Source organism: Megalobrama amblycephala, linkage group LG16 (genome assembly GCF_018812025.1).
Source record: "Megalobrama amblycephala isolate DHTTF-2021 linkage group LG16, ASM1881202v1, whole genome shotgun sequence".
In the NCBI taxonomy this organism is placed as follows: Eukaryota; Metazoa; Chordata; class Actinopteri; order Cypriniformes; family Xenocyprididae; genus Megalobrama; species Megalobrama amblycephala.
In genome coordinates, this window is record NC_063059.1 from 2,954,876 (window position 1) to 2,967,161 (window position 12,286).

Here is a 12,286-nt window from a genome sequence, read left to right on the forward strand (position 1 = left end):
ATAGAAACATTAGAACATGTAATATTAAAGTGTAGGAAATATAATATAGAGAGAATTAAAATGATAGAGAACATAAAAAGTACTACTACAGGAAAAAAGATCAATTGGATATTAGGAAAAGTATTAAAAGAGGATATTAGGCTAATCAAATGAAATATATGCTAACATAAACAGGGTTAGACAAACGAATTTGATAGAGAATCACAATAATAAAACACAAAAGTATAGATGGGAACACAAGCTGGGTTTTTAGCATGAGAGCTGAACACACTGCAGCCAGAAATACAACAACGAGAGACCCGAAATAAACAGCAGGTGGCGGTATGTGCCTATGGTGCGGAATACGACAGAATTCAGAAGAAGAAGAAGAGAAGATCACTCACTACACGTCAGAGATAAACATGACGACGTCCTAAAATAAATAAATAAAAGGTGTAGAATAAAACGGCTATTTTAAAGACAGAGACGGATATTATCAGGGTTGTCACTCTGTTGTGAGGAGTAACTTGTTATTTTCAGCCAGTTAAACAGAAAGCCACATCACTGGAGTCAGTGTAGTGTTAGTCTTTATAAACAGTCTGTGATTGGGAATAAACTGGTCAAAGGGCACCGATGGCACTTGTGTTCAGTTCTGCCTTCAGAAGTAAGTCACCCAGTTTGATCATCTAACTGCATTTGTTCAGAATAATCACATTCATCTTTTGTAGATATGCTACAGGTATTGAGTATTGAACACTGGAAAAATGTAAGAATCAAGACTCTAAAGTTTGTTAGTGTTATTAATGTTACTGTGACTGAATGTAGGTGAATGTGTCCTTACAGACTCGAGCTCTGTTCACTGGGTGAAAGGTCACATGCTCAGTTATATGTTATTTCTCTCTTTGAGAGAATAAATAAATGCATTTAATGGATACATCAGATATTAAAAGGCATAGCATGCAGCTGTCTGAAAGTGTATTTAAATTAATAATATAATAATGTATAAATGGAAACATTCTATAAAAATGTCTGTTTGGTGATCTTATTGGTTACAATTAGTATTTGGACACTTAAAGCACACTTTTTTTGTTATTACATAAAATATCAAATCAGTTGGAATATATTTAAGCAAAGACAATGTTTTAAGGAAAACAATATACTATATATTGGGGATACTTCGTTCACATTTAACTTGAAACAAAAGGTATTAACTTTGTAAACATATGTGGGTAATAAATATACTATTATTATTTAATTTTCTTTCTTAATGCATTAAAATGTATTAGGATACAGTATGGTGAAATTCACTTTAACCTAGATTAATAAATGCTGTCAAAGTATTGTTTGTTGTTACTTCATATTGCCTAATGTTAAACGAATTAAACCTTATTGTAAATGTTACTTTAATAATAATAGAATATTTTGCCAGATCAGGGATGTATTGTGGGCAAATTCCTCACCAGTGATTGCTAAAATGGCGAAATTAATTCTGAGAAACAGTCTTGTGTCATTTGTTTGCAGATATTCTACTTGGTTTGTTATCCAAATGAGAACAAATAATCAAACTACAAGCAACAACAGAAATAAATACAGTAGAGCAAAGATACATATAAAATAAACAGTGCTTTTCGGGATATTTAGGTATCTAACAGTAGTTTTGAATAAAGTAGCTAATCAAATGTAAAACAACATTGCATATAATCTTCACTGTATAAATCAAATAAATATTAATCATGATTAATTATGAAGTTACAAAAGCTATTCAGTCAAGAGCAGAGAGTGATTTCCTTGTCTTTTGTTGTTTGATCAACGTTAAAAACACATACAGACAGAAGGAATATTAGGCTGCTGTCACTTTAAGATATAATACACAGATCAGTACACTGATGCTGAACGCATGCGTTCTTTCTCCAGTGTTTAAGTTCACTTAAGACATAACCAACTATGTTTGCTAGGATATTCACCGAGACGGGCATGCTGACATAATTTTTGTGTGAATTTGTCCGTTCAAGCGCAAGACTTGAAAGAGAACGGTACAGTTTGATTGTTTTTTATCAAGAACCGTTACACCCTAGTGTGTGTGTGTGTGTGTGTGTGTGTTTGAGCTAAATAAACATTTTTGTTTTCTTCTATAAACTAATGATAACATTTCTTCCAATTTCCAAGTAAAAATATTGTCATTTAGAGCATTTATTTGCAGAAAATGTCAACTGGTTAAAATGACAAAAAAGATGCCATGTTTTCAAACCTCGAATAATGCAAAGAAAACATATTAATTTTTAATCAACGCGATACTGATGTTTTAACTTTCAGAAATCTATATTTGATGGAATAAACCTGATTTTTAATCACATCTTTCATGCATCTTGACATGCTTCCTATCGGTCACATTGCAGTAGGATGAATTATGCCACTCCTGGCACAAAAATTCAAGCAGCTCGGCTTTGATTTGATGCTTGTGACCTTCCATCTTCATCTTGATCACATTCCAGAGGTTTTCAGTGGGTTCAGGTCTGGAGATTGGGCTGGCCATGACAGGGTCTTGATCTGGTGGTCCTCCATCCACACCTTGATTGGCTCGGCTGTGTGGAGTGCAGCATTGTCCTGCGGGACAAAACAATCCTTCGATTTGGGTAACACTGTCAGAGAAGAAGAAAGCATGTTTTCTTTCAGGATAAACTTGTACGTGGCTTGAGTCACACGTTCTTCACAAAGACAGATCTGCATGATTCTGATCTTCTCTGATGAGTCCAGTTTCCAGCTTTGCCCAACACTTGGTCCTCTAATGTTCGACAGAGACCTGGAGAGGCCGACACTACAACCCACACTGTGAGATTCGGTGGAGGATCGGTGATGATCTGGGGGTTCTTCAGTAAGGCTGGAACTAGGCAGATCCAGATAAATGCTCTAAATGACGATGTTGTCAGTAGTTTATATAATAAAACAAAAATATTAACTCAAACACATATGTATGTGTGTATTTATGTATGTTTTCTTTACCAGTTATTCAGTTTCATTTCAAACACTCGTGTCCTCTACATGTCAGAAGTGTAAACCTGTGATTTTCTTGTGTTTTGTGACTAGAACCGGGTCTGTTCGTACCTTTCCTGAACGCTGTTAGAGGAATGTCTTCATCAGGAGGACCCACCCCCCCCTTCACAACCCTGTCAGTCAGCCGGCCGGTTGACGCCATCACTCACGTTGAGATCTGCCGTCCGGAGAAACGCAATGCGATGAACAAGGCATTCTGGCTGTATGACATCATATCCATATTACACGCTCATATCCATATGAATAATTCATTTCATTTCTTTTAAGATTTCCTATAAGGCTTTGTAAACAGTTTTAAAGTCCCCCCTGTGGTGAAAATCAAGTTTTTAATGTTGTTTATATGTCTGTGTGGTGTATATAATATGCTTTAAGACAAACCATGTGCAAATTCATCAGTCAACACCATTGCTGAGTATTTTCTGTTTAAAACTGCAGTGAAAAAAAGACGGTCTCAAAAATGCGGTTTGAAATCGCTAGTGTTTCTGACGTCACAAACTACCTTGTAACCAATCACGTCAATGTGTGGACAGGCTATAGCATATCAATAATTATACTGCAAAGTGAAGGGTCTTGAGAAACGCATTATCATTCTGATACATCGACTTGTACAAGTTGACCAAGTGGATCTCTGAGCTAGTGTGATTGAGTGGAGGAGGGTCTCTTTTGCATATACATTTTACATTTATTCATTTTGCAGACTCTTTTATCCAAAGCGACTTACAAATGAGGAATCCAGCAAGCGATTCATCAAGAAGAAGAGGCAAATAAACACAAGAAGTGCTCACAATACAAAGTTTCAGACATTGCTTAGAGTAGTATAAGCTAGAAATATGGATTGATTAAGGGAAGTGAAAATAAAGAGTTTTATTTTTGAGATGAACTATTTTTATAGATGAGCTAAAGTGCTCATGAAAGAGATGAGTTTTCAGCTGTCTTTTGAATGTTGCCAGGGATTCCGCATTCCGGATGAAGGCAGAGGGATCATTCCAGCAGCAAGGAATTGTGAACGAAAATCTTCTGGAGAGTGAAGCCCAAAGTAGACTTTGGCAGTCCACATGACGTAATTTTCGTCATCAGCATGGTCCGCGGACATCCGCTCCCCACAGATGGCCTATGCTGCTCCAAGAACCTGGAAATAATTTCAATTGTGGATCCCCATCTGGTGACCACATCGTGTGTCAGTGAATGCTCAGGGATGTTCAATTCTGCCTGCTTCTTTTGAAGCTCACATTTTCATTTCCAGCTTCAAAAAAACCCTTTGCACCAAATGTTGGCATGCTCTGGTAGCGGATTCCACCCTTGGCATCTTGAGGACTATGGAAATGGCAAATTTAAATTATGCCCAAGCCCCAAACGAAGGAAACAAGGAAAGCAAACACAGGAAAGTGAGGCAAAGGCTTTCCTCGTGTTACTGGTATTGTCTGTTGTTACTGTGGGATCTTCTAGTTGAAATGAAAGGTAGAGCCGTGTGTCGTCAGCATAGCAATGGTAGGAGAATGTGCCTGTATGATGGGACCCAGTGATGTAGTGTATATGGAGAAGAGGAGAGGTCCAAGAACTGAACCCTGAGGCACACCCGTGACCAGTAGATGGATATCCTGAAAGACCTGGGGTGCGTTTCCCAAAGCGAACTATGGTCGCAAGTTCCGTCGTTACCAATAGAGTTCAATGGGACTTACGACCATGGTTTACCAACGATGCTTTCGGGAAACTCACCCCAGGATTGAAACCAGTGAAGTGGAGTTCCTGTAATCCCCACTGTTGAGAGGGTGGACAGAAGGATCTGAACATTCATGGTGTAAAAGGCAGCAGATAAATCCAGCAGAATGAGAACTGATGATTTGGAATCAGCCTTCCCAGCCGGCAGGACTTCAGTGATCGACAGTGGTGCAGTCTCGGTTGAATGGCTGCTCTTGAAACCAGATTGGTTAACGTCCAGCTGGTTGTGCTGTGCATATTTATGGATCTGCATGTATTAAATGAATTAAGGGTGTAGAAATACATTCAAGCTATTTTAAGGCTTGAATTAAAAAAAAATGTTCACAGGAAAAAAACGGGTTTTTTTGGTGATCAAAGATGAGTTTTAAGGGATAAAATTATTGACTACTGAAGGACTTTAAGTCACCTTTATTTATATAGTGCTTTATAAAATACAATAATACGTAGCAAAATAACAGAATTGATTCAAATTTCATCAAACTGCTGTAAAAAAGACAATAGTGTCATAGGTCAGTTCAGTGTCGATTTAGTTCAATTCAATAACTGTGTAAAGTTTATCAGTTTTCAAACAAGTTCAATTCAGCTATAAGAAGCTCTACAGAAGGCAATACTGTTGTTATTCAGCTCAAGTCAATTCAATGTTGATTCAGTTCAGTAACATTTAATAAAATATTAAATGTTTACAAAGTATTTTTCATCATTTATACTAGAAAGAGAGACATAAAAGTGCACATTTTGTGCCATTTCTATGTTCTCCAAAGATGTCTTTATGGGCAGTAAAAAAATAAACAATCACGTCATGACTGAATTAGTGTGTTACACGTGTATTTTTGTTTCACCTGCAGTGAAATGGTGGACTGCTTCAATCAGATAGCCGAAGACTCAGAGTGTCGTGTCGTGGTTTTCTCAGGCGCTGGAAAGCTTTTCACTTCCGGTAAAGATATCAAACACTATCTTGAAACACCTTACCGAATTTGACCAGTGGCTAGTCTTTTCATTTTATTTGTGTGATTTGTCGATTGGTTTTTATATGAAAATACATTTTCAAATGTGTACAAATGATATTTTATCTCAACATTTCGACAACTAGCAACTGAAATGAACACTTCATTTTGGCAACATGGACTGATAGTGGGGATCTAATTCAGCAAGTAACAATAGCTAGATTTTTAATTTTCTGAAATGTTTAACATGCGTATTTATGTATTATATGCCATATATGAATATTTCATCATTAACTGAGTAGTGATAGTCTGTGTACAGGTATTGACCTCATGGGCATGGCCAGTGATATTCTACAGCCTGAAGGAGACGACACAGCCAGGATCTCATGGAACGTGCGCCGCACCATAGCTAAATACCAAGAGACCTTCTCTGTTATTGAAAAGGTCACTATTTTATGTCCATATAGTGTATATGGGAATATATATATTGAATACCATATATGGGATATAGGTAATAGGTATATGGGAATTACACTCAAAAGTTCATATAAAAAAGAAAATTTTTAGATGAACATTAATATTTGGTTATAACATTCAATGGCAAATCGACTTTATCTCAATGCACAAATCATATGTTTCATCATGTCTCTTGTGTTTCTTTGTACAGTGTCCAAAACCAGTGATTGTGGCCGTTCATGGAGCATGTATAGGTGGAGGTTAGTTTCCCTCTGTTAAGAAGTTTAGACAACATTTTATACTTTATTGTGTTTATAGAACAGATTCATTATAGAACAGATATATCGTTCAGATTTTCTTCTTTAGTATTATTTGGTTTTGAATCGATCAGTATTTGTACCCTATTGTATTTTTATCAGCGGTTCAACCCTATTGTAATTGTTAAAATTTCCAAGGATCAGCATTCTCCCCTAAAAGTGATCGGGCAGACCAAACCATAAGTCGTAGAGACTTGAAACTTTGAGGACTGGTAGTACTCACACCGTCTACAATGTCACCAAAGCTCACCCCGATCAGCCTGACGGGGGCGCTACAGCGGTGAAAAGTATGAAACGGCTTATGACAACATTAGGCATAGACTCAAGTGTCTTATATCGTTGGAATCCTTGGCTCAAAATGCATGCCTCAGATTCTCTTGTCTTTCTGTTGAAATTTTCTGGTATTTTGGGGTTTTTGAAAAAACACTTTTGCGAACTAGTCCTAGGTTTTTGGTGGAAACAAAATTAGTGCAGAACCAAACCAGTGCAGCAGGATTCTGTCAATAATTATCAAAAAAAAAAGTTGAGATTTCGAATCACTAAAGGCCACAAAAACGTTAGAAGTGGGCGGAGCCACTTTTAATAAAATGGCTGTAACTCGTGAACGGAATGATATATTTTCACCAAACTCAGCACACCTATGTAAGAGCTCATTCTGTGGTTGTGTGAAAAAGGACGTGGCGACTGGCCACTTGGTGGCATCATAACAGCAAAAAAACACAAAAATAGCTATAACAACTTCACCGTTGGTCTGATTGACTTGAAAATTGGCATGCAGTGTCTTTGTCTGAGGTGCCATGACTGTTTATGAGGACATTGACGTATCTCGAAAAACATGTCTGCCATCAACCAATGAAGTTTGAGCAGCTATCAGAATGTTAACGGAGGCCGATCGGAACGAAACTCGCTGGGCCTGTTTGACTCACAGCCCTAGAGGCCTGTAAGAAATTCGAAAGAAATTGGCCTCTGGGGGTGCCTTCGCATTTTTCACTTGCGTAAATGATTGTGTATCGCACCATTTTTCACACGTTCTCATTCTGAGCACCTTTACCGCCGCTGTCCATCAAATTGTTCGTTAAATATTGGAGATTATTTCAAAAACCAACTTTGCCAAACTAGTCCTAGATTTTTGGCTCAACCTCGATAACTGTTATAAAGCTTCAAAAACCAAGTATTTCTTATGGTAAATTGCCTATATTGGCTGTCTTTTCCATCTATGATTGAGATGGTTACAGGTTTGCTAATTAAAACATTATACCTTTTTACGCATGCTCTTAAAGGCCTTACAGCTCTTGAACCCCAATAGTTGCTGCTCACAGCTATATTTATTATTATAGTTATTATAGCTTGCTATAATTATGACAGACATTAAAATGGCTTTAACTCTGGAATTATTGATTTGTTTGACTTGAAATTTTGCATGCAATGTCTTTGATTAAGGCACCATCATTGTTTATGAGGACTTTTACATATGCAAAAAAATATGACCAGCAATGACCAATAAACATTCAGCAGTTATTAGACAGAAATGTCCTACCAAGCCAAACTTTGGTGGGCCTTTTGGACAAATGACCTCAAAGACAGGAGGCGCTATGATGTAATGATACAGACACAAGTAATTCATATAATTCATTCATTCATGATTGGCCTCCTCAACTTGAACAACTTTGTACTAGTTTAGTTTAGTTTGTTGCTTCACCAGATGGATAGAAAAACTATTATTTTTAACCATATATAAACGTTATCATTCCATTGTGTCTTCTTTTACAGGAGTTGACTTGATCACAGCATGTGATATTCGACTGTGTACACAGGATGCCTGGTTTCAGGTCAAGGTGTGGATATTCTTATTATATTGTCGTTGTGATTTTAACTGATCATTTTATGCCATTTTAGAATAAACTTAGATTTGCAGAGATTTAAATTCGAATGCCTGAATTGATCACCCTTTCCTGTTCAGGAGGTTGACATTGGCTTGGCAGCTGATGTCGGGACTTTGCAACGTCTCCCCAGAGTGATTGGAAGTCGAAGGTACTTGTTTAATTTTAAAGCATGTTATAGATCCAGTAGCAGTGCCCTCTTTCTATGCAATTGATAGTAAAGTTTGCTCCAAATATCATTCAGTCTAGTGAACGAGTTGGCTTTCACTGCAAGGAAGCTGTACGCTGATGAAGCCAAGAGCTGTGGATTGGTCAGGTGAGATATTTAAGCAAGAAGTAAGTAAGCAATAAGCAAAAACTTTCCTCCATGGGTGTGTTTATTCTCTCTTGTTGCCCACAGCCGTGTGTTCCCAGATAAAGAGACTATGATGGCCGGAGCTCTGGAGATGGCAGGAGAGATTGCCAGCAAAAGTCCTGTCGCAGTGCAGGGAACCAAAGTCAACCTCATTTACTCCAGAGACCACAGTGTCCCAGAGGCCCTGGACTACATTGTGAGATCACAACTCACATCAGTCAAACATCCAGACATACAAGTGTATATTAAATGACAAAGTGACAAGTATTATAATAAATATAGCTGCGAGCAGCAAATATCGGGGTTCATGCATTTTAAGGACTTTAAGCACATGCAGAAAAAGTTATTTTATTTAGCAATCATGTAACAACTTAGATCATAGATATAGTTGTTTTTCAAGTTGTTTTTTGAAATAATCTTCAGTATTTAACGAACAGTTCGGTGGACAGCGGTGGTCCTAGAGGAAAAGTTGCTCAGAATGAGTAGTTCTATGATGTGGTATGAATGTCGTGGGGGTGTGCGAAAAATCGCACGATACACAATCCTTTATGCACATGAAAAACGTGAATTGCCCCCCAGTGGCCAATTTCTTTCGAATTTCTCACAGGCCTCTAGGGCCGTGGGTCAAACGGGCCCAGCGTGTTTCGTTCCGATCGGCCTCCGTTAACCTTGTCTGATAGCTGCTCAAAATTCATTGGCCGATGGTGGACATGTTTTTTGAGATATGTCCTTTTAGACCGGGGTACTCAACAGGTGACCAATAGGCCGCATTAAATTTGTGGCCCACGTCATGCTAAATATGAATGTATTTTTATTGTAATTTGTGTTCAAAATTCTTACGTGTACTCTAGGGTAGGCGTACACTGTACATGATGCACATTTAGCTCATTAGCACAGAACGTGCACAGTGTACGCGCGCAGCACGTTTTTTCTAACCGGGACGAACAGTGTACGTACTTTGCATGTGCGCTTTAAATAGTTTTTGCTCTAATTTAGTTTGTCCACAAGCTGTCAACACTGAAACGGGCCGTTGTTTCGCAGTCTGAAAAGAAACGGAGAAGACTGAACAACAAACACAACAGCCGCATGAAAAACAAAACTTTCATTCTTAATGTTACAGAGCTGTCGTCACTTAATTGAGTTCACAGAGAATCTCTTATTTATCGTGTTTACAACGTTGGTTATAATTAGAGGATTCAAGACTGAACAAAAAAAAAATTTTGGATTCTGACCAAATTAAAAGGTAGAGGTAATAATAATAATAATAATAATAATGAAAACTATAAAGCGAGCCTGAGTATAAATATGCACTATAAAAAGTATTAAAAAGGTGCAATGGAGTATAAAAAGTGTAAAACTTGAGCAATAGCCAGGCCTGAAATTACTTGTGAAAATAATGCAGACTTTTCGCTAGGAATAAGGACTTCTTTTCATCAGTTCTTGTTAAGTTTATTTGCTCAATAATGTTTTTCTTTATGCATTTTGGCTTTTTTTTTTCATACTCTTTTTCATACTCTAGTATAAATGCATTTTTGCATTAAGAATACAGCAAGACAAACTATTAATCCTTTTTTAATGCCATTTTTTCTTGTTCAGGGACACTTTAAATAGGACAACCATTAAAGGTGTTAAATGAAACATTGCTAATAGGGAGTAGAAGTGAAAAAGGGAGACAATGTGAAAACAAACCTGGAAAGAGACGTGAGGATTTGGGGAGAAAAATGAGAGAATCTTAATGCGCTCCAGTGAATTATTAATGGGGTATATTGTAAATTAAAGGCACAATATGTAGGATTTTTAGATTAAAATATCCAAAAACCACTAGAAGAGTGTTATATATTTCATTGACTTGTGTACTTACATTATCCCAGATGTTTCCAAGAATCTTTAAATCCAGAGAAATAAGCAATTTTAACCAGGACACGGACCGTGTTCATGCATCGCCTATCAAGTCAAGTCAAGTCAAGTCAAGTCACCTTTATTTATATAGCGCTTTTTACAATGCAGATTGTGTCAAAGCAGCTTTACATTGATAACTGGTACATAATTTGGCTGCACAGCAGCTCTTAAATAATAGTGTCAATGCAGGCAGATCAGAAGCACTGTTGAATAAATGTCAAGAATACTATTGAATATCAATGACATCGTTACCCTTGATTTCCAGTTTTATTTTGTAGAAACCATGGAAACACCAAAGATGATTTAATATGTGTTTTATTAGACAGGTGAGCAACTGATTGGATACATTCATCGACAGAAAACTACTCATGTAATATAGCTGAACACATTAAGTGTTATTGTTTAAATCTTGTTTTCTTGATTTACCGTGAGTACCATGTTTTACCATGACTAATATCGATCTATCTTACTGCAGTGTGCAACAAGTGTCTCACAGCAGCCGCCGAGCGAATGCACAGAGTAGCACTATAACAACTTTCAACACACAAATGTATCTTATATGATAAACAGCGCTGCTTTACCCCAACATGCTCATGACCGTAAAAAGAGGAAGCGATCGTATGTGACATAATAAAAGTTCCGCTGCTGTCGAGACGTGTGTCGCGCTCGTCTCTCATTAGCAATCGCTCCAGCGGCCTCGTTCAGCTCCAACACCCTGCTTCATACTACAGTAACGTTAATAAATCTTCAATACATTAGCTCATCCATGATTTCTGATGAGTCCCGTCGGATTCCGTTCCATCGGCTGTAGACGTGAAGACGACACCTCCCATGATTCCGCAAGCTACGCCTTTGTTTTGAACAAGCGACCTCTAGAGGTGAAAATTACATATTGTGCCTTTAAACCAGGAGAACCATAATCTAAAACGCAGTAGGCTCGTTAGGAAAAAGGTGGATTATTCTTATTTATACTGGAATGGTGTAAAAGCATGTAGGATTCAGTTTCTGAGCCATCAAACTTATCAATGTGTCTTATTTACCATAATATCAACATTTGTCATCCAGTGATTAAACTGTGAAACTGTTCTTGTGTTTCCTGCTCTTGTTTGTTTGTGTAGAACACCTGGAATATGAGCATGCTTCAGACCCAAGATTTAATGAAGTCCGCGCAGGCAGCGATGGAGAAGAAAAACCTCAAAGAAATCATTTTCTCCAAGCTCTGAGAAGTCTCTAACAAGACCTGCCAAGTTAGATTTGATCTGCTCTCTTAGCTAAAGCATATCTTGTGATAACGTATTTCAAGATCTCTTTTGGTTTGGTGTTGTCTTTCTAGGACTGGTTAATTAAGATGATCGTCTGATTTAATATTTTCTATGGGTGCCTTAAATTCTGGCTCACAGATGTCAGATTATTAACCAAAAAATGCTAAACTCTCAGTGCTGAATGCACACTAAAACATGTACAGGTACTTTATGATTCATGGTTTGGCTATTTGTACCTCTAATATTTGCCAGTTTTCTGCATTAAATGATATGATGATGTGATAATATTTTTGCATCAATAAAAAAACTAATGCTAAAATGAGTGTACAGGTCATAGTAAATGTCAGTATGGACTAAGTGAAGTGAAGTGAAGAGAAACTAGTTTGGTTTTGTAATATGAACATCATCGCAGCGTGGATATCAT

At 37.4% G+C, this 12,286-nt stretch overlaps 1 protein-coding gene across 1 annotated transcript; it reads left to right on the forward strand.

Annotated features, from left to right (window-relative positions):
- The first annotated feature begins 354 nt into the window (after nucleotides 1–354).
- On the forward strand, nucleotides 355–12,181 carry ech1 (enoyl CoA hydratase 1, peroxisomal). The gene is made up of 10 exons (XM_048160363.1): nucleotides 355–643; nucleotides 3,064–3,232; nucleotides 5,595–5,683; nucleotides 6,013–6,137; nucleotides 6,361–6,409; nucleotides 8,237–8,301; nucleotides 8,427–8,497; nucleotides 8,591–8,662; nucleotides 8,747–8,897; nucleotides 11,719–12,181. Exons 1-10 carry the CDS (start codon nucleotides 613–615, stop codon nucleotides 11,821–11,823), a joined length of 927 nt encoding a protein of 308 aa, XP_048016320.1. The 5' UTR covers nucleotides 355–612; the 3' UTR covers nucleotides 11,824–12,181.
- Nucleotides 12,182–12,286: the final 105 nt, after the last annotated feature.

Coding starts and splice junctions, on each gene's coding strand:
- ech1 (XM_048160363.1), top strand. CDS start 613: ATGGCACTTGTGTTCAGTTCTGCCTTCAGAA. Junction 8,302..8,426: donor ATGCCTGGTTTCAGGTCAAG/GTGTGGATATTC, acceptor TTTCCTGTTCAG/GAGGTTGACATTGGCTTGGC. Junction 8,663..8,746: donor AAGAGCTGTGGATTGGTCAG/GTGAGATATTTA, acceptor TGTTGCCCACAG/CCGTGTGTTCCCAGATAAAG.